The 25,363-nt window shown below is 42.4% G+C and overlaps 1 protein-coding gene across 7 annotated transcripts in view; it reads right to left on the bottom strand.

Moving 5' to 3' along the window:
• Nucleotides 1–25,363, bottom strand: part of Pcnx1 (pecanex 1) — a 150,317-nt gene that overhangs the window by 10,445 nt on the left and 114,509 nt on the right. For all 7 annotated transcript variants that reach the window (XM_031356333.1, XM_031356338.1, XM_031356335.1 and 4 more), the window contains 13 exons: nt 23,160–23,310; nt 21,047–21,188; nt 19,834–20,011; nt 18,987–19,095; nt 18,267–18,396; nt 14,811–14,869; nt 12,201–12,416; nt 11,031–11,284; nt 9,633–9,863; nt 7,655–7,755; nt 6,421–6,571; nt 2,314–2,544; nt 1,061–1,335 (listed from right to left, as the gene is read on the bottom strand). In XM_031356333.1, coding sequence (XP_031212193.1) covers nt 1,061–1,335; nt 2,314–2,544; nt 6,421–6,571; nt 7,655–7,755; nt 9,633–9,863; nt 11,031–11,284; nt 12,201–12,416; nt 14,811–14,869; nt 18,267–18,396; nt 18,987–19,095; nt 19,834–20,011; nt 21,047–21,188; nt 23,160–23,310 — 2,228 coding nt within the window. The remainder of the gene's footprint in view (nt 1–1,060; nt 1,336–2,313; nt 2,545–6,420; nt 6,572–7,654; nt 7,756–9,632; nt 9,864–11,030; nt 11,285–12,200; nt 12,417–14,810; nt 14,870–18,266; nt 18,397–18,986; nt 19,096–19,833; nt 20,012–21,046; nt 21,189–23,159; nt 23,311–25,363) is intronic.

The following is a 25,363-nucleotide window of genomic DNA, read 5'->3' as shown; positions in this document are numbered from 1 at the left end:
AAAAAAAAAAAAAAAGAATTCAGTGTATATTTCAGCAATCCTCCTGCTTCAGTCCCCTGAATGCTGGTATTACAGATATGAACTACCATACAGAGCTTTGACAACAGAATTCTTGCCAATATCTGTTGAGCAAACTGAGACACTTTGTGTATAGCACTGCTGTTTCTGTTGCTGGAGAGCTGCTTCAGCCTTCTTTCCTGTTCTGTTTTTTTGCTGTTTTTAATACAGGAAGACAAAGAGCTACCCTGACAGTCTGGTACTGGATACCCTGCCCCAAGAATGCCCTTGGTCACTGGCAAACCATAACCTAGTCTATATGCTATTTCTCCCAGGGGGGAAACTCAAGTTCTTCTAGCACTCCAGGTAACACAGAGGATGAATGTTCCATTAGAGGGTAATACAATCTGACTCTAAGCACTGGCTAGTCCTCAGAACATTTAAAGACACCATTAAGAATCTGTGGCTTTAGTTATATCCTAATTTCTTTATGCTTTGATAAATAAGATACACAAACAACCCCCAAAAAAGGATAAGAAAAATCTTTGAGAATAATGATATATAAGTTCTCCTTACTGTCTACTAAACTATAATGCATACCCCATGTTAGGCTTCACCAGACAGAGGGAAATGCGGCATGCGCACCCTAACAAACTACAGACTTGCACCTGGGATGGCTGCACTGTTGCAATGGCAACAAGGAATCTTTGAGACACAACCAGATGTGTAGAGTGCTCCCTGCTGCTGGAAAGAGCAGAGGAAGTAACCCACATGCAACGTTTCCAATGTTTTTTCTCTCAGAAGAGGACAAGATGCTGCAGCAGAGTGAGGAAATTAAACACAAGAAAAGAGCAAAGGGAGTGGTAAGTTCTGCTGATGTTGCCACAGATACATCAGATTCACCACAGTCAGCCAAAGCCAGATGAAGAGCTGATTTCTACCCTCTGGTGTTCAGGCAGAGTAAGTGTGCACCATGCTCTAGCACCTGCATTTCCTCTACAAGTTTCCCAGGTGAGCTGACAAGGCCCAGGATACACCACTACTGACCATACAACCCTACTACCTGTGCCAGGTGGACACTATGAAGTTCCAGATGTTTCCCAAGCTGATTGGTCCCCCAAGAATTTCTTTGAGCTGGTCATGGCTGTCACAGTAAGATGTTGTGAGGGGCGACACGAAGATTGGGTAGCCAATAGGCTGATCACAAGATGAGTTTATCATGTTTCGCAGTGCCTGCTTGGCATTCTGGATGCTGCCTCTCTCTGGGTTCCGGTTCCGGAGAAAAACAAGCTCCTGTTGCTGCCCTGCCCAGAGACCTCGGACACATTCCTTATTCACCTGCGGGGTCAAAGGGCAAAGACAAAGGTCAAGGAAGAAAAATGTAGAAATGGGAGACAGTGTGGTGACCAACTGAAAAGCTGGGAATACAAAGCCGCCTTTGAAAGGAGCCAATAGTTTGCTTTCCCTTGCTGCACCTTCTAAAAACACTAAGTCACATGTACTCCCTTTTCTTTTGTCAAGCTAGTGAACTAGACAGTTCTGACGGAAGGACAGGCAGCACACGTTTCAAGCTGAGATGATGTGTGATATTTTGGGGTTGATTAAATGATTAGATCAAGATAGGTGGCTGACTAGATGGCTCAGTGGTAAAGGTCATCTTTACCAAATGCCAAACCTGGCAACTTGAGTATGATCCCTGGGACCCACTCGGTGTGCTAGAAGGAGTGAAGCAATCTGAAAGCTGTTTTTTGACTTCCACATAAATGCTGCACATGGCATATGCACACACATGCATAGATACACTCTCACAATCAGTGCTTAAAGATAAAAGTGAATCATTATAAACTATACATTTCAAAAACTCATCTTTCTAATCCCCTATAGCATCTACACACACATATGCACATATATGAACACTCATATGGGCAGAATGAGTTAGAGTAAGGGAGACTATAAGAACAACCCGTTTACAGTTAGCTTTGAGTCACAATGAAGCACGTGCTTTGGTATTCTCTTTTAACTGAGAAGAGCAAGCACTTCATACACAATAGAACGCTGGCTTATAGAGGGAATACTGTCATGATTTCATGTGTATGGACAGAGGGCCACCAACAGGGAAATAAGCTAAACAAATGCTTTATAGCATCTAAGAAAACCTCACATTGCAGAGGGAACTAATGCTAAGTAAGCAAGTGTTCATGAACAAGGAATGCACAGGCCACTCAATTTCAACAGACAGTGGCAATCATTCTTTCAAGGCTGGATTAAGATGATAACCTCATTTCTAAATCACAGCTGAGTGACCCTGAGACTCACCTTAATGACCCTGAAGCTCAGGTACCGCCGGTTGAGCATGATGATCTTGTACTCATTGGTGCCGTCATCCATGACATGCCGTAGAGCCAACAAGGAGGGAGAGTTGGCAAGGACTGCGCTCCGCCATGCAGGGTCCCCTTCGTGGGCTATCACAAGGTTCTTCTCATGAGACACGATGGCTTCGTAGAGCACAGTGGGGTCATCATACTCATCTGGGGATGTGAAATGATCCTAAACAAAGAAATGCAAGGGGGATTTTTGTTTTGGAAAAAAAGGAAAATAGCTGGGCAGTAGTGGCGCACGCCTTTAATCCCAGCACTTGGGAGGCAGAGGCAGGTGGATTTCTGAGTTCAAGGCCAGCCTGGTCTACAAAGTGAGTTCCAGGACAGCCAGGGCTACTCAGAGAAACCCTGTCTTGAAAAACCAAAAAAAAAAAAAAAAAAAAAAAAAAAAAAGAAAAGAAAAATAACTTCTAGGATGATAAGCAAAAATTCTTACCAATGGGTTTAATTTCCTACTATACATATGAATGCTATTATGGATATGATCATTGCTGTTCTACTAATTAAGTTAGGGGTAGACTTGTTACTGCTATATGTGCTTCTAAGCTCTTTAACCAATTCCATCCCTAAAGCTAGATAACTAAGAAGCATTTCTAAGTTTTGTATATTGTGCTTTTATCTCTTTCAAGGTAGCTTTTACATTTTTATTCACATGTGTTTAAAATGTATTATTGTGTGTGCAAGGTATGTATGCAGGTAGCGATCAACCAATTCTGTGGAGTTGTTCCATTTATTTAGGGTACAGGGACTGAACTCATGTCTCCAGGTTTGTGCAATAAGTCCTTTACCCACTAAGCCATTGAGCTGACTCCCACACACTCACAGTGTTAACGAAGAGTTATAAAAGTCTCCATATTGTGCTCTGTATAAGCTAAATATCCTTCTCATAAAGCTACATATCCGTACTAGCTGCAATACTCTACTGACCCTGCCCTTGCCCCTCCTCCAGATGTGGCTGTCCACGGCTCAGATATCCTAGTTTGAGGAGTTTCTCTGTCTCAATAACTGCTCAGCTGTATGATGGACATTTGCTGTCTATGTAAGACTGAGACAGGAAGCATGGATAAAACAAAAGGAGCAAGTATCCCTTTTAAAACCTTCAAGTTAACAGGGGATCTAAGACATACACCAAAGTAATGACAGCTCAGACCTAAATGTCAGAAATAGCGTGTTATTTGGGAGATGCAAATATCTTATTGATTGGTTTTGCAAGTAGCCAGAAGGCTTGATACAGGTCTGTCTATTCAGGTAAAGTGACTCACCCTAGCTCTACTCCAATAACGACTGCTCATTTCCCTCAGGGAAGAATAAGAATGAGAAGCCAGTGTTCAGGGTGCAGCCTGAGTCTGGGGTGGATCTATGGAAATATTGTGCATGTGAGTGACGAAGCCTGGCAGTGTCCTCTGGTAGTGCCCACCACTGTACTCTTCTGTTAAGGGAGCTGAATAACACCCGCACATTACATGTATGGAGACTGAAGCTCACTGGGGGTACAGACCACTTTCCCAGGTTCAAGGTTCACAAGTGATAATGCCAGGTCATCAGTTTCCAACACCTGGATTCAGCTCTCTTTTTCAATAAAACTTTTTTATTAAGTCTCAATTCTTTTTTCTATTTATTTTACTTTTAATTCTACATAACATACATGTACATGTGTAGTATGTGCATGTGAGTGCAGGTGACTATGGATGTTGGGGGTGTCAGATCTTTGGAGTTGGAGTGACAGTTGTGATCTGCCTGGTATGGGTACTGGGAACTGAACTTGAGTCCTCTCTCTGCAAAGAGCAGTATGAAGTCTTCACCGTTGAGCTACTTCTCTAACCCCATGGACTGACCTCTTACTAAGAATTCTGGACCCCAGAGTGCTTCTCCAGACCCTACCTAACTGCACATTATCTAGCAGTACTCCTAACCTTTCTATTAAAAAACAGCTTTCCCGGACAACAGACAAGGCACATCCTACATTGTGCTGCCTTTTTGGCAAATGGTGCCCTTGGCGAGAGAGCCACTGCCATCTCTGCTTATCAGAACCAGTGCAGTGGTTTGGCTGAGAAAGGAAGTTCTGATACAGACACACACACTCTTCATAGAATGGACACAAAGTTATCAGGCATGCTAACTGTTCAAATACTTCTCTTCACTCACATAAACTATAGAAAATTTCAAGTTTCTGTGCTGGGGTCTTATATATAAGCCTATAATCCCAGCTACTGAGAAAGTTGAGATAGGAGGACCAAAATTGTAAGAACTGCCTGGGTTTCACAATTAGTTCACCTAGCCTGGACAATTTATCAAGTGTTGGGGTTGGTCTGGTACTTCGAGGTATTCAAATACTTAATACTGACCCCAAGATCTGGTTGCCTCATGAGCAGATCCACAGTAATGCTACCTTAACCCTTGCTCCCCAAGTTAAAACTACTGGTTAAATAAAACTGATAACAGCCAATTCCTAAGGGCCCATGAGGAGGAGAAAATGGAGAGAACAGGAGGTCTCTTCTCCACTAGCCAGGATGGACCAGCAGCATGTGACTGAGTGATATGCCTCCCCAGGATGCCAGACCGCTGGAGCAGAAATTACCCAGGGAATTTCTAATAGCAAGTATTTGGGGAGCACAGTTGGGGAAGTATTAGATTCTAGTTTAGTCCAGTCTAGTATTAGAGATTTAGATTAGGGGTCATCCCTTAGTAATTGTGCAGAACTTAAGCCATTGTTTGAGTCTCATTTATTTGAAGCCAGACTGGGAAAAACATAATTCATACTAATTTACAAACAAGATTCTCTGTGTCTGTCTCCTCTCCCCACCCCATGGCTTCGTGGTAGAGGACATGACCAGAGAACATAAGGCTCAAGGTTAGTTCCTTGGTATAGTGTCCCCACTGCAACTGACCCGTCACTATCTTTTCTTTTAAATACTGAATTCTGACTCCCAACTCTAAAGCCACTCTGAACAAGGACAATTACACTTGACCCCACAAGAATGTTTTCCTATGATCTTCAAAACACTCATCCACATTTGAATAACTTATCCCTTACTGGTAATGGTCCCAAAGAACAGGGATTCTACCTCCCTTGAGGAAGATACATCACATTGTATCTGGAAGACAGTATTCCAGTTAGCTATGGGGCAGTGGATGCATTCCCCACATGGCTTCTACCATTGCTAGCATATAACCACACATAGTTTTCCAATGGTAGAGGGCTTTGGAAAAACATTTTGGGGCTAAACTTCAATTTCATTTCCCTTGTAGGTCCCCGAGCCTGCCCTGCTTGCCTGCTACCAGGCACTGAGCACAATGAGCAGAAGGCAGCAGTTTGCTGCCCTCTTGAGGAGTCATGCAGCACTTGCAGCTGTCACATGTACTGGCTCATTTTGTGTCAACTTGACACAATCTGGAGTGATCACAGAGAAAGGAGCTTCAGGTGAGGAAATGCCTCCACGAGATTCAGCTGTGGGGCATTTTCTCAATTAGTGATCAAGGCAGGAGTGGCCTTTGTGGGTGGTGCTGGGCTGGAAGTCTTGGGTTCTAGAAGAAAACAAACTGAGTAAGGGAGGGGAAGCAAGCCAGTAAGTAACATCCCTCCATGGCCTCTGCATCAGCTCCTGCTTCCTGACATGCTTGAGTTCCAGTCATGATTTCCTTTGGTGATGAACAGCAGTTGGAAAGTGTAAGCTGAATAAATAATTTCCTCCCCAACTTGCTTCATGGTCATGTTGTTTTTGCAGGAATAGAAACCCTGACAAAGGTAAGGGACCAGACTGCAATCACATGATGTTAAACAAGCATTTTAGGGTAGAGACCTTCCTTTTCAGTTTGTTGCTGACACCTAGATCATGAATATTAATGGATAGTAATATTAAGATTCACTACTACTGTTACTATGAGGAACAGTTCAGGGTTCTGAGATTGAGTGCTTTGCTAGGGCTCTTCCCCGGTTCAGATGAGAGCCTTTTCAAAGGTCTCCAAAACATAACATGGAAATCAATGGCAAAGTATCAGCAAACTCCCAAAATAAATTAAACAGCACAGCCCATTCATCTCTCACCTGATGGAGTTTAATGGACATACGGATTCCAGGCACGACAACTTTTCTCAGAAGCTCCATGTCAGCAAAGATCCACTCGTCTCGGACTGAGGAAATCCGGAAGTCCCCTTTAAACAGGGCATGCAATCCATAGAGGAAGGACTCCAGGTTACTGCAAGGTTGGAGATAAAGTGCACATATTCTGACAGGGGTCTTCATGACACTGAACCTCATGTCTGCTCTGCATCAGTCATCCAGAGCAGCAGACCTCAATCTGTGGGTTGCGACCCCTTTGGGTCACATGGCAGATATCCTGCATATCAGATACTGATGTTATGATTCATGACAGCAGCAAAATTAGCTATAAAGCAGCAATGAAATAATTTTATGGCTGGGGAGGGGGTGTCACCACATCATGAGGAACTGTATTAAAGGGCCGCAGCATTAGGAAGGCTGAGAGCATGCTCTAGGAGTGTGCTGAGAGAAGAATCCAGGAACACAAGTCTGAACTCATAAGCGAGATTCATGAGACAGGTCCTATGTGACTAGGAACCTTGCTTATAAACCATGGTAGTAGTTCATACAGACAGACAGCAGGCAGACAGCCTAAGATTCAAAGGAAATTAAAGAGAGTCTAATGTAAAACATGTAATCAAAAGACATTTAAAATACTATGAAGTCTTATAATAGTACAAAATGAAAGTTCAAAAAAATTTTCAGGGCTGGTGAGATGGCTCAGTGGGTAAGAGCACTGACTGCTCTTCAGAAGGTCCTGAGTTCAAATCCCAGCAACCACATGGTGGCTCACAACCACCCGTATGAGATCTGACGTCTTCTTCTGGTGCGTCTGAAGACAGCTACAGTGTATTTATTTATAATAAAAAAAATCTTAAAAAAAAACCAATCAATTAACTAAACAAAAACATAATTAGTTTAGGTCACAGAGAGCTTCTCATGCTTTTTCTTCTTTGTAACTTAAAAAATATTGTGTGTGTGGGTGTTACCTGCACTTGTGTGTGTGTGTGTGTGTGTGTGTGTGTCCTACATGTGTGTCTATGCACTATTGGCCTGCCTGGTGCTCACAGTGGGCATCAGATCTCCTGAAACTGGAGTTACAGATGGCTGTGAGCCACCATGTTGGCTGGGAATTGAACCCAGGTCTTCTGGCAGAGCAGCCAGTGACCTTAAGCACTGAGCCACCTCTCTAGCACCCTCCTCCCCCAATCCCATCTTGAAAACACAGATGCCTCTTTACCTGGACATATGGTGGGAGGCTGTCCCCAAAGCTCTTCGTCCGAGAACGCAGAGTCCATAACAAAGAGTCACCAGAGACGAGTCTTTATCCACATCAAGTGGCTTTAAAATAAAGAACATTATATGTCAGAAAGCTACATAAGTATTTAACAAATTAGAACACATCTAATCAATAAGTCAGAGATAGATAAGAGGAGGAGCTGAACTTTATAATCAGAGAAGGAAGAAAAGGTGTTTCTGTTTCTTTTCTTTTCTTTTTTTTTTTTTGACATAACACTGTCTTAGGGGGACACTGCTTGAAGTCAGTACATCTCCACAGCTTAGAGGGCTTTCTCAGGAAGAGGTCCTTCTAGGAAGGGGATTACAGGGGCAGAATGCTTGCTCTTAAGGAGCTGGGGATGGTTTTAACACTACTAATTTTATTCTAAAGGGACTGCAATGGGTAGAGTATACCCCAGGGCTGAGTGGGTAATAGGTTGTTTGAAGAGAATGGGAACACCCAGATTGGACATGGGCCTCAAAAAATATTTATTTTCTGTGTATGAACATGTTTCCTAAGGAGGCCAGAAGAGGGTGTTGAATCCCCTGGAACTAGTCATAACTAGTGAGATGGTTGTGAGCTACCACCATGTGTGTGCTAGGACCGGAACTCAGGTCCTCTGTAAGAACAGCAAGTGTGTTTAACTGATGAATCATCTTCCCAGCCCCCAAGGCGAGCCTTTTGAATATATGATGTATGGGCATCAGGAGAACTTCCTTAAGCTATGTCCAACCTTCCAGTAACCTCTGAGAGAGGATACTTAAGTTGAGGATGGAGGCCATTTCTGAGTAAGAAGGTAGTGTACTTCAACACTATGTAAGCCAGAAAAGGGATATTATAACATGTCCATATGCCCACCCCCACCAAATATGAAAACATTATGGAAAGCCCTTAAGTATAGTTTATGTATGAAAAGCAAAACAAAGCCACCTGCTTGTTACAAGTTTGGAAGGAAAGTCGTTCTCAAATGTTTGTCTCTGATCCATCCCATCTCAGATGGGCATTTGATTTCTTCTTTAAAACAAGATTCAGATCAGAACATGCTGCACATCTGGCATACAGTTCAAAGGCCACCTACCACTCAGAGAGAAAACATGAAGGCACCCTACTGCAGTTGATGGAAAGGCACTAAGATGACAGGATGCCTGGAAGGAGCTGAAAAGCAAGGCTAACAGATGCGATAACCCTGAGGTCACCACATACACAGGATTCTGGGTGCTCAGCTTCAGAGAAGCTCCTATGGTAGTGAGCCCTGGTCACAGTGCTTGGGGTTTGTGGTTTTGATAGTCTGGCCAGGGACATGATAGTGTGATAAGCCTAGAAATAGTAGTTGGAAAACGTGTAATTTATCTTACTTTAGGTAGTACAAGTTGTCTAAATGTGTGCCCCTGAATTAAAGTCACTAGGGAGATTTCTATTTTACATTTGTGGTCTAAATTGACAGAATCAGAATTTCTTGGGAGAGACCTAAAAAAAAAATCTTTATTTCCAAAGTGCACTGTTAATTTTTATCTAAATTTCCATGGGATATCCCAGATGTGCACTGTCCAACAATAGCCACAGTTGAACAAGCTGTTTACACCGATTACACCTAAGCAAAATGTAGGATAATTTCAAGTGTTAAAGCCAGTATGACCCTGGACTGCATAGGACACATCTGTCATGCCTGAAGGTTCTCAGAAACAGCACTGGTCTAGGCCTGTATTTGGGACAAACACAGTTAGGTCTGGTGGGCAGAGCTTATGGACTAGATTTCAGAAAGTACTGTCCTGATCCATGGCTTGTATCACGCTGCCTGGATGGATGCTGCAATGCTGAGAAGGACCATTCTCTCTCAGAGGATCTGAGAGCAAGGGCAGGAGAAGACAACTCATAGTAACTAACAGGATACTTCTCCCTTTGGATTTGGAGAATTGCAAAGGCTATAGACCCACTCTACCTTTGCTCTACGGGAAGAGCAGTACTCTATCCAGTTGAGGTAAATCACACAGAAACTCTCCCGAGATATGCCTGCCAGCCGATGGTCATAGTCCTCGTCAATGTTTGGGTTAAAAGTTGGGTCCACGTCAACATAGTTGCGGTCTGCACACAGACGCAATCCTTCCTGCATTGTCTCATTAGCCAGCCACTCCTCCAACTTGGAGGAGGTTGTGACATAATAAATGATACCCTAATTAAGAAACACAGAGAATTCAAGTCAAATCACAATGCAAACTTATCCTACTTTAACATTATAATAAAAGAAATTATTTCTAATGTTATATGAACATCCACTGCTCCTATAGATAATATAGTTCACAATACTGTATTTTAACTCAGTGTCCTACACCTACATTTTAAGAAAGCTACTTGAAGCCCTCCTAAATGAAAACATCATCCAGTACTTTAAGATCACAACCATAAATTCAGCAAGGCAACTTGTAGTGTATTAATTATAGTACTTTTGAATCAGGCTATTTTTAAAGAGGTGAAAAATTACTATATTACATTTATTTTGAAAATTTCTTCAAAAAATTATTAAAACCTTTGGTGTTCACAGGTCAAGTGACAGAAATAAAAAAAATAAAGGGGGTCGCACGTGTCACATGCCTACATGCAGGCTCACACACACGCACACGCACACGCACACACACACACACACACACACGAAATGTGTGGAGTGTGCCACACAAACACACAAGAAAGTATTGTAAATTAAGTTTGCTTAGCTTCCTGGTTTTAGGCAAATGGAAGGCTCAGGGTTCATTAAAATAATGTGGAACTTAGTAGAAACAACATAAAATAGAAAAAACCCAGATGTGCACATCATCGCTTACCACATAACACCTCTCTTAAAAATACTGACCACGCTGGGCCTGGTGAGATGCCTTTAATCCCAATAGTGAGACACAAGCAGTTAGGTCTCTGAGAATTCCAAGCTAGCCTAGTTTACATAACAAGTTCCAGGGTGGCTAGGGCTACAACAGTAATTCCCAGGCTCCATGAAACAAAGCAGTAACAAAAGTAACAAAAACCTGGCTTCACCTATAAAGGATTCCCCTTGGCCAGTGAGGGGTCTGGGTTTGCCCTCAGGCCTGGTAAGTGTTTGTTCACCATGGGCAGAGCTCTAGTGTCACACTCTCAACGTGACCTTCAAACATCCTGGAAACACCTGTCAACTCTACTTGGCTGCAGATTTAAGTGTCTTAAGAGCCATGCATGTGTGTGCATGTGTGTGAGTGAACACTCAACTGTCCTAAACCATAAACTGCATGTGTGTGGGTGCCCATGCGCCTGTGTGGGTCTTTCCCAAGAAAGCAGCCAGCTGCTTAGAGGTCCAGGCAGGCACATACTTTACCTTGACGTAATAGGTGGTAAGGACTCGGCGAAGGTCAAAGACTTGAAGCATGGAAGCAGCACTGTTGTCAGTGATGCTGTAGCCCTCCAGAATGTACTTAGTGACAACCACTTCCCATGCCAGCCAGCGCTGGCCAAACGCAGCATTAAAGGAAAGCACATGCGGTACATGGCCAGGCTCACAGCAGCAAAACCCTTCGTCTTCTTCTACTCCTTCTGTAATGGCTTCCACTTCCCGCTGCTGACAGTAGGTCCCTTAGAAAAGACAAGACCGTTACAGACAAAGGCAAAGACCAGCGACTGGGAAAGAGTGCGTATGAGGCAGATAATTAGAAAAGACATATTTTACAGTGACTCGGAGTATGTGACTCGGGCTCTGGAATATTCATCACCAGACTCTAGCACACTCCAGAACTCAGGCAGGTTCTCTGTTCATCACACCAAAGGCCTGGGAATTTATGCTATAAAGACGTTTCCTTAATTCTAACAGACTTCCAAAAAACTTTAATGGGCTTACAACTGCATTAATACCAAGTGAAGCCCAAATGAGCAAATGCTTATCTTCTAACAATGTCCATTCGTCACAAAAAGCAGCAGAAGGTCGCTGAACGTAAAACGAGCTCCTACTAATGTGTACAAGCTAGTTATTGTGCAGGATTTGATAATTTAAGTTGGTATTTTTCTGAATGTATAATTTTCTGTGTAGAATGAACTGGCTTGTCAGCACATAAAATTGTGGAGGGCTGGTGGAAGGGGCAACAACCTCAAAGATCTAATTTTGTAATTTTTTAAAGATTTATTTATTATGTGTGTGTATCCCTGAGTATGTATATATGTATGTATATGTGTGTGTATATATGTACTATATATACATATATGTACACACACACACACACACACACACACACGCACGCACGCACGCACGCACGCACGCACGCACCACATGCATGCAAGGCATGCAAGTATACACATAATTAAAAATAAAGTCAGACTCCCTGGAAGTAGAGCTGTGAGCCACCTGGTCTGGGTGCTGGGAGCAGGACTTGGGTCCTCTGGATGAGCAGCAAATGCTCTTAACAGCTAATTCTGACACCTTTCATTTGGGATTTAAATGTACACAACTTTGCTACTACAGGTACCTATACAACTAAAAGGTGACTGAATGTCTTACCTCTGAACTCAAGTCCCCGCAGCTGGAAAGTGACCAGGCCATTGCCTATCTCTATGAGGTGTACTAATGCATTGAGATAGTCAGAGGCAAGGATGAAACAGTCCCCAGTACTATAGTTTCCCCAGCGTCCTAGCAGCAAATCACCACAAAGACTGTGCTGCAGGGATCTGGTTAAATGTTCATAGAAGATAGAATTTAGATTGTTGTCATCTGATCCTGTAAGAAGAGAGTTTAAGAAAAGTTTATTTCACTTTAAGTACCTGTTGCATTGATGAACAAGATCACTAAAAAGACTGAAATCAGGCAGATATCATAACGTAGACTGCATACCCAGCACTCAAGAGCAAAGGCAGGGAGACTGACACAAATCTGGAGCCAGCCTGGGCTACAGGGTGAAACAAAACAATCTAAATGAACAGCCTAAAAACTAAATTCCTCTTATGGCCATGTTTACATTTATTTGACAGGAAAAAAATATATACCATATACCTACGAATTATATCTAAGAAGAAAACCATGCTATGGTTTAGATGCACAACATCCCCCAAAGATTCCTGCCCAGCTGGGGACATTACCAGGAGGTAAAAACAGCAGGAAATATGGCTTGGGAACATGCCCGTGAAGAGTGCCTGGCACCTGGCAGGGGCAGCTCTGCTGCCACACGTTCCTGGGTCCTGAGGCTCTGCCTCAGCACAGCACATAGCCCAATGGTGCCAGACAACCCAAGACTTACACCTCTGAAACTGTGAACAGAGTACATCCACCCCCCCTTTGAGGATGTTCATCTTGGGTATTTTATCACAGCAATAAAACCTCATTAATAAATAGCAAATAATAAATAAAGCTTCAGAATCAAGATTTAGGAGTCAAGGGGCTGGAGAGAGAGTTCAGCAGTTAAAAGCATGTGTAGTTCTTATAGAGGAGCTAGGTTTTGTTCCAAGTACCAGTACCAGGCAGCTAGCTCAAAAGCCTGTTACTGCCAGCTCTAGGATTTCCCTCTTCTGGTATCCACAGAATCTATACCCATGTGTGTGCACGTGCACACGCTCGAGCGCACATACACTCAGGCATGCAAGTGTACACATAATTAAAAATAAAATAAGTCTTGAAAGAAAAGTCTCAATAGTCCTCTAAATGGAAGTTCCCCATTTGTTCAGTGTGGAGTTCTGACTAGAACTCCTAAGAACTTTCGAGTTGTTTATGATTCAAGGTCTTCTACAAGACTTCCCACCAAAAACATACAAGATGCAAAATTCAAGGGAACAAAAAGATGGTTGTTGGCAAGACTATGTCATATTTTAACCAACAAATCCAAAACAAAGACAAATGAGTCAAAGCGCAAACACATGAAGGCTTATATGAAACAGACATGAACTGAACATGTGGACAGAGCAGCAGCTGCAGAGCTGGCTATGAGGTCACACTGGAAGCACTGGGAGAACATCCTGGAACTAGAGGAGACAGACAACCACCTTTTGCACGTATCCCACCCACCGCAGCCAGCCCTAAGCTGTAGTCAAAGCACTGGAGAAAGGCAAATATTCAAGGCTTGGGAGTTATTTTAAACTCACACTAACTACACATGAAGACAGTGAGGAAAAATGAGTCTAATTATGCTAGCTGTATATCTGTCCATTAAAAAGGTGTGTAGACTCTTCCTCAGGACCTCTTCCCCTGTCACAGCATCCGAGAACTCTAAGTCTGCACGCTCTCACTCGGGAGGCGCTCGTTCTTCCCTCTGTGAGACTCTAAGTGATTAATGTCAACTAAATAACTCCCTAATTCAGTTTTATAACTGAAAATCAATTAGATTATTAGAGTTTGGTTTCTGAGATGGATAAAGCATTTGAAGAACTTTATGAGTAAAGTGGCACATTCTTGTCCACTTGGGAGTAATGTTTGTTGGAGGAATTAATTAATAGTTTCCTGAGCTAATTAACGGATTCATTAGTCTCGTTTCGTTAGAGCAGCAAGATTCCCAGGAATAGGGTGATAAAGTAAGATTTTCTAAATCAGCTAAGAAGCAAACTTTAGATAATGATACCACAACCAAAATTCAACCCACTTAAGCCTCATCTTGGGTAGAAATTAGAAAACCCCCATGACATTCATGCACACAATTAAATAAGACTAAGTTTGAATATTTACTTGGGGGGAAAGGACCTGAGTTGGAGCATTCAGTGTTCTTACCTAATTTTTGTCTGGTCTCTACTCAGCTTACATAAGGACCATCCTTGAATGGCCCCCCTAAAAACTTCTATCTGCATTCTTAAGATACATTTCATAATGGATAAGTATATACAGCGGATATGCTTTAAGTCACATATACTGAACTTTGTTAAAGGAAATAAGAAAAGCAAAAGATAGTTGATTTTTAAAAAATGATTATTTTTTTGTGTCTGCAGGAGGATAGTGAATCTGCACTATACTGTGTTCGAAGCCAGGTTGGGCTACAGAGAGATCCTGTCTCCTTTTAGAGAATTTATAGTAAGTGGGAGTGAAGCCATGAACGTGTGTGTGTGTGTGTGTGTCCATACATGACTATGTACATGAACATACAAAGAAACCAAATCTTCTGGCTCTCGTCTTTTTTATAAATAGGACTCTTACCTGGATTTCTATCAAGCTGAGAAGCCAACCTGGTATTTGAATGGTCTACACGTTTTGTGCTGAAGAAAACAAAATAAAACATTTTTAGTATTTTATACTTAAAAAAAATAAGAGCAAGGGAGAAATTAAGACACAGATAAATGTCACCTCTGTAGGAAAATCTCTGGGAACACACTATGGCTAGATAACCATCAACTTGGCAGCACAGACTTGATTACACTTTTATTTTCTTCCTACATATTTTCACAACACATAAACCTAAATTTCTCCTCATTCATGTTTCCTTACAGAGTGTAAGAAGACACATATGAATGTACCACAACAAAAACTGACCAGATGCAAAGAGCACAGCTTTCCCAAGTATACGACCATGGAATTCCTTTTCAGGGAAAGCGCATTTAGAAATATCCAGAGGCACCAAGGTGCACGGAAGAGTTTTCCAGGTCAGAGTCATCCTACATTGCTGCTGGATGCTTGCTGTTTCTCACCATGCTGAGGCCTGCACTGGCATTATAAAACCATGGCCCACAAAGGCTGGTGCTGATCAGGAACCGAGGCAGTGGTCCCAAACAGTACCATGTGTTCCTTCACTGCCACACAAGTAAAATCAGTCTGCTAACTTATCTAAGAATGCCCCAGTGAAAAGTTTGAATTCTCAACTCCTTGGGGGAGGCCACATTAGCAGCCTATGTATAAAATGAGACAGTGCAGAGAGCATGGTGCCCACTCTCAAGTGCTGTGCTGCCCAGAGGGAAGATGGCTGTGCAATGATCTCAACTAAAAGCTCAACTGCTGGCTCCCTTCTAAGAACCACTGCTACTTCAAATGGTGAAGAAGGTAAGAAGGGATGAGATTATTCAGATCTGTTGCTTAACAGACATTTATCAACACAAGGAAGAGACCTCATTTTTTCAAGGGAATATGGCAGAAGCTCTCAACAACATAATTCAAATTTTTAAAAACTTAAGAGTTTAGGAAAACCTGTACCCACACCCATGAGTGTTGACAGCTTCTTAGAGCAATACACTTTAATTATTTTTCTTTGGGGATTGTTGATGCTGTGACCACCTTTTAAAAGTGTTGTATAGCTCCTGCATCAGTACTTGGAGATCCATCTCACTCAACAAGCATGACCTAGTCAAATAACCAACAAACGCTAACATGTATGTCCAAGCAAACACTCATTCAAACAAGATGGATATTTAATACAGATGTAACAGGTAGAGTTTAGACTCCACACTACAACTAGCTTTTTAAAAACCATCATTTGCCAGGTAGTGGTGGTATACACCTTTAGTCCTAGCACTCAGGAGTCAGAGACAAGCAGATCTCTGACCAGGCAAGCCTGGTCTACAGAATGAGTACTAGGATAGCCAGGACTACACAAAGAAACCGTTTCAAATAACCAACAAAACCAAACCAAACCAAACCATTATTTGTTGACTTCTGGTGAAGGGAAACAAGGAAAAGCATCCACAACAGGCTTTTTTTTTCTTGGGGCTAGAGAGCTGGTCAGTGTTCACGAGCACTAGCTGCTCCTGTAATGAACCTGGGTTGGGTTCCCAGTGCCCGCATGGTAGCTCTCTACCCTGAACTCTAGTCCCAGGGGATTCAATGTCCTCTTCTGAATTCCTCCAGGACAAGTCAATATGCAATACACATGCACATATGCAGACAGAACACTCACACACATTAAAAAAATCCTTTTTCAACTGTGTATCTGTGAGGTTAGTTTTTCTTCTATCATTTCAATCAAAATGTTATGCTGCAAGAGTGGATACAAAATGTCATACTGCACTACACGAATGGACATAAAATGTCCTACTGCAACAGATACAGAATGTACAGTAAGAGTGGATGCAAAAGCAGGAAGTGGGGACCTGACTTGTCTCTTAGCAAACACAACATTAAAGTTCTGGAAAACTGCAAACAATGCAATCTATAATTTTCCTACTAAAATTTTGATAGGTGGAAAATATCCTTATTAGTTTAAAATGCTATATTTATGCTAATATAGGATATGGTCCCCCTCCCCCTTTCCTCATCCCATTAAAAAAAAAAAAAAAGACAGCGTCTTGCTATGTAGCCCAAGGAGGCTTGAATCTTTAATCTTCATGCTTCAGTCTTAGTTCTGGAATGATGGGCATAGGGAGTATTTCTTATTTTTAAATGAGTAAACATGACTTTTTCATAGGTTTGTTCGAAAATGTTATTAAAGAACATCTCTATTTAAATACTATGGCATCTTGAGTATTTTTAAGGGTACCCAAAATGTGATACAAGCCTGGCGAGATGGCTCAGTGGTTAACAACACTGGGTATTTTTCCAGATGTACTGAGTTCAGTTCCCAGTAACCTCGTGGTGGCTCACAATCATCTGAGTTTGAGGCCAGCCTAGTCTACATAATGAGTTCCAGGGCAGACTACATAGTGGACTCTGTCTTAAAAGCAAACAAAAAAATTATTGATACAAACTGTTAGGAACTACCATCATAGAATATAACTTCACGATAGAAGTTGGCCCAGTATAATAGGACACAGAAAGTGATATAAATTCAGCAACATTGGAAATACTACGTAGTTTTAGATGAAGGCCAAGTGGAGATTTCAAGTATATAAGCTAGCTCACTGTTTCAAAGTTGAGACCATTATTTTCCTGAATAAAAGTGCCACTGCTTAGCAATGTAGGAAAAAGGCATTGGTAGATCAACATGCTAATATACACTTTGACATTTGTATACCCTCACTTAGACTGTTCTAAGCATTGGACTAAACAGCCAGTCAATGAATCTCACGCACAAAGGAAGACAGGGGCTGAATGAAGTTACCAGAAACTTTCCTTCCTGAAAAGGCAAAGGACTCTGTGAAAGCTTTAGAAACACAATTCTAAGGAACATATGCTGTAACATACCACAGCTGGTATAATGGTGCAACATTGTATTATATAAAATCACAGTGTTACTGATAGGGCTTAACTCCAAGTATAAAAAATGCAGAGGAGTATAACTAGGATTATACTTTTAAGAATCACACAAATAAGACGGGCGGTGGTGGCACACGCCTTAATCCCAGCACTTGGGAGGCAGAGGCAGGCGGATTTCTGAGTTTGAGGCCAGCCTGGTCTACAGTGTGAGGTCTAGGACAGCCAGGGCTATACAGAGAAACCCTGTCTCAAAAAACAAAACAAACAAACAAACAAACAAAATCCCAAAAACAAAAAAATAAACCCCACAACTCCCCCCCAAAAGGAATCACACAAATAGTTGAGAAAATAAAGATCAATTTCCTCAAGGCTATTTATATAATCTTCAATTTTTAGAAATAAACGTAAATTTTTAGCAAAGCAAATATTTTATCAAACAACTTGTGATCAAAAATATTTTTTATGATGATGCCGTCGATTGTTCTTTTCTGTAGAGAAGACAGAAACTGGCTTCTGTGTGCTCCATTCACTCACTTGTAGTCTCTCTCCCAGAACTTGACAGGCCTAACATAGGAGGTGATGAATATGGCGCTCCCCAGGAAGGGGTTTAGTGGAGTGGAGAAGAAGGCTGACACTACTGCTTGAACAAACAGCATAGCTGAGTCTACGCGCAAACAGTTAAGGAACAAACACAACAGACAGGAAAAAGAAAAGAGGGGAAAGGCACGTATCAACCTTGCACTGATATACTCAGGGTCACCTTTACGGAGGCCAAACACAGAACTTGGGGCCAAATGAGACAGCTCTGCAGGTTAAGGCGCTAGGAGAGCACGTAAATACTCAAATAGTAATACATGTAGTGAAACTTTGAGCACAGCTGGGGCCCCTAGTCCTCCTGGTTACTTGAAAGCACTTTGAAGGCATGATAGAAACTTCCACCCAGGTATTTAATTAAGACTGTTGTGGAAAACGTTCTGTTCATTTACCCCGAGTACATTAAAAGTTCCCAAACTTTATTACCAATCATACTTACATTTTAAGTATAAAATTTAAAAATAGCATTACTTATTACAAATCCTTAATCTCTGCTTGTATTTGGTTCAACTGTGGGTTGCACAAACTAAATCAGAATAGGTGGTTCTCCAAGCCTGTGTGGCTTTGCCAGCTTGTCACAGTCTCTGGCATGCCTGCTGTAGGCTGACGTTCTCTTCAAGGATATGACTAGCCATTGTCATAAACTGTAGTGAAGGATACGGGGCACCGCAAAGGGCTGAGCAAAAGCATGGAATGCAGAGCCCCACGTGATCTGCCAGGGAGCAACATAGGTATACACGAACTGCAGTTTATAGAGGAGTTCCCAAAGCTGTGAGAAGAAAGAAAGAGCCGTCAGGAAAACTCTAAGCAGATGCTTCAACCAGAAGACAAACAGCATGCAAGATGTGTCTTCTTCCAGGCAAACGGCGCTCTAGCCATTTCCCAGCACACAGCAAGACAAGATTTACCAACTGCCAAAACACTGGCGTCAATATGATATGAAGATTTTTTAAATGCAGACGTGGACTTCTGGATTGGTGTTTTTAAGAGTTCTGTGCCCTCTTCTGGCCAATCACAGCATTACTGCTTCTGCCAGCCAAGCGAGGAGTAGAAGCAACAAGACTGATGTCCTGGAACAGAAACTCTAGGTGTCTCTAATACACGTGTGTACTTTATCCCAGGACATATCTCCCCTGAGCATCATCCCTTTGGAGTAAATATGTTCCAAATGTAATGTCACAAGGAACCAGGAGAAAATCTAATACAGTGGCCACTGTCTATTGAACAGCAATTTCTCTTTGTACTAGACATCTGTCTGAACGTCAACTGCTTGCTGCCAGTGGACACAGTCCACCACATGTAAGTCTTATTTGACTTTGGCTCTTATGAGCGAGCCATGTGGCAAACACTGCTTCCTGGATTTAATATGCTCCAAAATAACTGCCGAGAGGGGAAGACTACTACTTAGAAGCCCGTAGTCGAATATAACAGCAGCATAAACCTTGCCAAGCATGTCAGCCAGTGACGAGCTTCTTTCTGCAGGGGTGGATGCGCCATGATGGCTTACCTTGCTGAACAGGATGGACATGAAGAAGAGATCCAGCAGCATCGTCTCTGAGAAGGCTTCATAGTCAAACTTGAAAAAGAGCACAGTGAAGATGACGGTGATGTACTGGTACGTGGGGCTGCTGAAGGAAGAGCGCAGCAGCTTCAGGCCAGCGATGGTGATCATCAAAGCACCCAACCTGTAGCAGAGATAGGCACAGTCCATCAGCAAACACCCAGCCTCCGCCAAGCCTGAGGTCAGCATGTGCTCGCTAAGCTTTTGAGAGAGACCAGACAGACTTCTGGAATTAATGTATAGAATCAGTGTTTGTGCGTGTGGTGTGTGTGTGTGTCTGTGCATGCATGCGCAAACACACACAACTGTAATCCCACTACTCAGGAGATCACACTGGCAGCTCCTTTGTCTTAGGAAATAGATATACAGTAACAGTGATCTCCATGATGTCTATGACACCCTGAAAGGCACCAATACAACATTCTTTATTAGTACACACTATGAATTTTATCCTCTACATAAGTAAGCATGTTTAAAATTAGAAGTTATAGTTCTAAAACCTGGTTCTCTAGCTTTTCAATTTAACACTAGAGCATTTAATACACAAAAAACATGTACCAACACTCCCTAACATGGAACTAAAACTACTGAGTCTGACAGAGGACAACTGTGTAGGCAAATGACCACCTACATGGTCTAATGTGCACAATACACAAGAGCCGCCTCCCAAACCTGCCATCTAATATTAAACTAACTTTACTTGTAATATTAAAATTACGCTTTTTCATCTATTTTGCATCAATGCATACAGATGTGTGTGCACACGCACACTTGCCATCTCATGTGTGGTGGTCAGAAGACAATGTGCTGGAGATGGTCCTCTTCTATTCTGTGGGTCCAGGGATTGAGTTCAGGTTGTGAGGCCTGTCAGTAGGAACCTTTACCTGCAAGCCATTTAGCAGGCACCCAAACTCATTTGACCTAAGAAGCACCCTCTATAAAATACTGCCTGACACTAAAAAGTCAAGAATAGTAAAAATACAGTGATGCCTAAAAAAGGGAAGATGATTTACTTGAGAGATTCCTCTTCTGATGACATGTGACAGAAACAGTGTTCAGTGGTATTTGACCAATGATTGAAGATGCTCCGCCATGTGTGTGAGGCGTTGCTTATTACTGTTCTAATCTAAAGACACGGGTCAAATGACTATATACTCACTCTGTGTCTAGTTTCTTTGGGCTGGCAATTGTCTCTGCACTGCTGCTAAGCTCGTTGAGGACAATCAGTGGATAGATGATATTCTTCTCCACAAAAAGAAGCCACACATGAAGTTTTTCGAACCACATCATGGTGGCAGCATCTGATGAGGCAACAAGTCCAGAAGATCACAATTCATACAGTGCTTAAAGCAGTCGGGCATATGGTAAGAAGAAAGGATGAACTTAGGACTCAAATTTAGCTCAATGCTTTGAGTACAAAATCATAAGAAGCCCGTACTTCAATGGTCAACTTTTATGTGATTACACACATGTATGCATGCACACACAAACGCAGGCATACACATGTGCAGACACACACATACTCAGGTGCACACACACACACACACACACACACACACGCAAAAGCACATGCACATATAGTTTCTGACCTAGACATGACTCACACTTAGGTAACTTTATTTTGTAAGCTGTTGTGTAAAGCTACGTGTCACGCCAGGGCTTTAACATACAGGAGTCAACTGCTTACCATTCACCTGCATCTCCAGCAAAATTTCCATTTCTTAAGATCTTATTTTTCACTATAATTTTTCTCATTTTCTATTTTGTATATAGAAAGAGTTCCTAAAGGATCTTGGGCTGAGCCTCAATCCTAGATAAGTAAGCCCTATTAAAGTATCTGCTCTGACAGTGGGAAGCGTATGCTGTAGATGTACATACACAAAGCTTAAGGGCACCCAGTTTATAAGGCATTTTCTTCACTAGTAGCATATGGTGGCTAAGGTAACAAGCTATTCGGCTATGTAAAAACAGAACACCAGGATGCTAGGCAGTCTTTACATTTCTAACATCAGTACAAATTAAAAACCAAAAGAATCCCCTCCCAAAGAATCCCCTCCCAAAGAACCCCCCCAAAGAACCCCCTCCCAAAGAACCCCCCCAAAGAACCCTCTCCCAAAGATCCCCCTCCCAAAGAACCCCCCAAAACCAGTTTACTTCTACAGTCCAGCACTTTCAGTAAGTCAAAAATGCAACGGCCACTCAAAATCTGTAAAAACTTTACATTAAAATAAAGAACTGCACAACCAATAAAACTATTGATTTGAGAAATGAAATATTTGGTACTATTTATATGTAAAAGTGATAGGAATGATTCATCATAGGAAACAAAAGCAAACAAGAACCTGTCAGCCACTGATGCCGAGAGCTGGCCAACACTGGGCCTTCCAGTTTCCTTTAGTTTCCCTCACTAAAAGGGCACTTGTTTTGCAAAAGGCCTCCAGAGCATCACCCTGCACCTTGTTCATTAGTATTCGGTGGTGTCTCCAGGGTCCAGACTGTGGTCAGCACTAGGACCACACTACTTCAGTCAGTTTCACTAAGAGGCCCATTGTGAGAAAAGAAAGTCAACTCTCTTACAGTTTCAAAGGCTTCAATGTTCTTCAAAAATATCAACTCATACTCAAATGACTGGGTGAGTCACCCTCTTTACAGTAGTTCATTGAAGTCTGAGGAGAAAAGCTTGGTTAATTCAGTCACTTGTGTGTAGCACGGCCCGTCCCAGGACCAATGGACAAGGAAGACTGAGTCACAATTTACAGTGGAAGGGAGAAGCTGGCTGGATGGACAGGCCTTCATCTCTTCTCCAGTCATTTCATTCCTTATCCCAAATCTGAGCAGCAATTACAGAAAGGACCATCACTACTGTTCTTAAGTAGGACAGTGTTTCTTGTGGCATAAGGGACAAAGGCCTTTCTTCCTTCCTTATGCTTAAGTTAAAACCTTTCAAATGGAGGACTGGATGGGGAATGAGCTGCCTGTATAATGATTAGGGAGAAAATGGGTCAGGGACTGTTAAAGAAGTCATACTCCAGACACACCAGCAACAGGCATGGGAGAGTTAGAGCAGGAAGTGTAAGTACTCTTGGATGATGGCCGGGGAGCACAGTCGCTGCTCTTTTAGCAGAAGAAGTGCCCTGCAGGAGACACCTCACTAGAAGCTTCAACTCCACTGCAAGAAGCGTGAGCTAAAGTGTGACCCAATGCTGTCACCTGCTGGCATACCAAAGTGAGCCGGCATACCAAAGTGACCAAGGGTGTCAAGACATACTCACTTCGCACTTCATACTGATTGTGCTCGGCTGTCTTCAGCAGAGGCCGAGAGAAGCAGTGCCATGGTAGCTGCTTCCTTACTTGAGGCAACACATAATGGGTTATGAGTCCCACAACGCCAACCAGTGCATATAGCACATACTTGAGAGCAGGCTGAAAGAAAGACAGAATTCAGGGTGAGAGGAGGGGAGGAGCCCCTGCTGGCTTCATGCACAGCTCTGACTTTTGGTTTCAGTTTTCATCCAATTATGAGGAACAGTAAAGTTAATCTTAGAATCCAAAACAAACAAATAAAGTTTGTTTCTGTATTTGTAGGTTTTTTTTTTTTTCTGCCTAAATGAGCCACTACTGTTAATTGACTGCCCTTACACACCTCTGAAATATGGCAACTCTGCTGGTGCCTGACACTATATTCAGTGAAAGTAGCTAGAACTATTGCTTCCTGCTCCAAGAATGTTCTCCATGACTCTGTGAACTAGTGAGGGTAAAGCTGTGAGCTAGGTCATGGAGGAAGATCAGGATGGAACAGCATGTCTTTGCATGTTGTGCTGTCAGACAGGTCCTTGCACATTAGATTCACAGGAGGAGGAATCAACACCATTTCTTCTAATATTAACACCAAAAGTCATATATATCTAAAACTCTGGAGTCCCTTAGACATGAATGAGTGTCCAGTTGTACCCTGAGGAACATGGCCCTTATCTCACTTCTAAGTGTTCAAGAATGCAAGTTCAAATTGGAAAGAAGAAAAACAAGCAAACATGCTTAACAATATTAAATAATCGAATGTGTCTTTGCTTCTGGCTAAGTGGAGTAACAGTGACTTACCATCCCATAGGAAAGAATGGAAACCGAACAAAACACATGACCCAGTGGTTCGTATTAGGCAAGGTTTACAGAAATAAGCCTATGCCCAGAAGGAAGAGAACCAAGGAGGAGATTGTGCTGGCACTGCTCACAGCTCCAAGAGAGGGCTAGGAACTGGGAGGACAGCCAGACTTCATCAGAAAGACTGTGAACCTAAGGGACACTAAAGAGGAGACACTTGAGATCTGTAGGCAGTCATTCAAGTCTCCATGGGAACGGGAAGCACACAAAGTATGTGGAACTATGAAGAACCACAGGAGGGACAACAAAGCATACAGGGTTCTCACAGGACTGGGAGAGCACCACCCCACAAGATCAAGGCTCATATACATCAAGCAGAAGCCTAAGGGTAACTATCACTACTTGTAGGAGATGCAAGTGTGGTCTAGCTAAACCTGGCCCCTGTCCCACCTCATAACCTGCTTTAACCAAAACCAAGACCCGAGGAGATCAAGCTGTTAAAGGATTAATAAGACTATCTAGGGACAATGTTCAAGTTCTTCTGGAAATACAAAATTTAATACCTAAAAGGGTAATTTTCCACTGTTGGCATCCACTTATAATTTTCCATAGGGTTCTTTGAATGCATTCAAGACCACAAGAGGATGTGCTGAACCAATGTCTGGTACTGTTAGCCTGGCTAACAACCCAAGTCTGGGAGGTAGTAGACCCATGCAGGGGTGTATTTTTGTGGTTAACTACACTAACTACCTTCTAAATACCTCTGCTTACACCATAGACAAGAGCAGCTGCCTTAGACAAGAGCCTGAATCCAGGACGCCTATTCTTATAATGAACGGTGTGAATGTAGAGACTGCCCAAAATGCAGAAAAGAAGCCGGATTTTGGCCCAACTCTAAACAACTAACTTCACCATCTAAAACTGAGGGAGCAGTGTGCAAGGAGAGTGGAAGGCAGAGTTGGAAAACTGATGAAGGGCTACAAATAAGAAACACTTTTGGTCAGAGCTGAGAGAACTGAAGGACTGTTAACTCAAGGGGCCACAGACAGTAGGCCACAGCCTTATCAACATTTAGTCTACCCTGCCTCTCTCAAAAGCTGGCTGCCAACAGATTCTGCTGAGAGCTCACTACACTCCAGTGGGTAGCTCTAAACCCAGTCATACAGATGGCCCTGGTTAATCCTGGTGGGTCACAATGCAAAACAAGACATGAATGCACAAAAGAGATTCATGAGGTAGGAGGGTGGGTGGAATAGTGGGGAGCTAGGAGACAGGAGGGGTTGGTAAGCAAAGTGTACATAGGTGAAACTGTGGAAAAAAATCTATGTACAAAGAATCAGGACACCACAGCTCAGAGTAAAAGCAGAAAAATCAGCCA

This window comes from Mastomys coucha, unplaced genomic scaffold, assembly GCF_008632895.1.
Source record: "Mastomys coucha isolate ucsf_1 unplaced genomic scaffold, UCSF_Mcou_1 pScaffold6, whole genome shotgun sequence".
In the NCBI taxonomy this organism is placed as follows: domain Eukaryota; kingdom Metazoa; phylum Chordata; class Mammalia; order Rodentia; family Muridae; genus Mastomys; species Mastomys coucha.
This window is presented reverse-complemented; position numbering and strand designations above follow the sequence as displayed.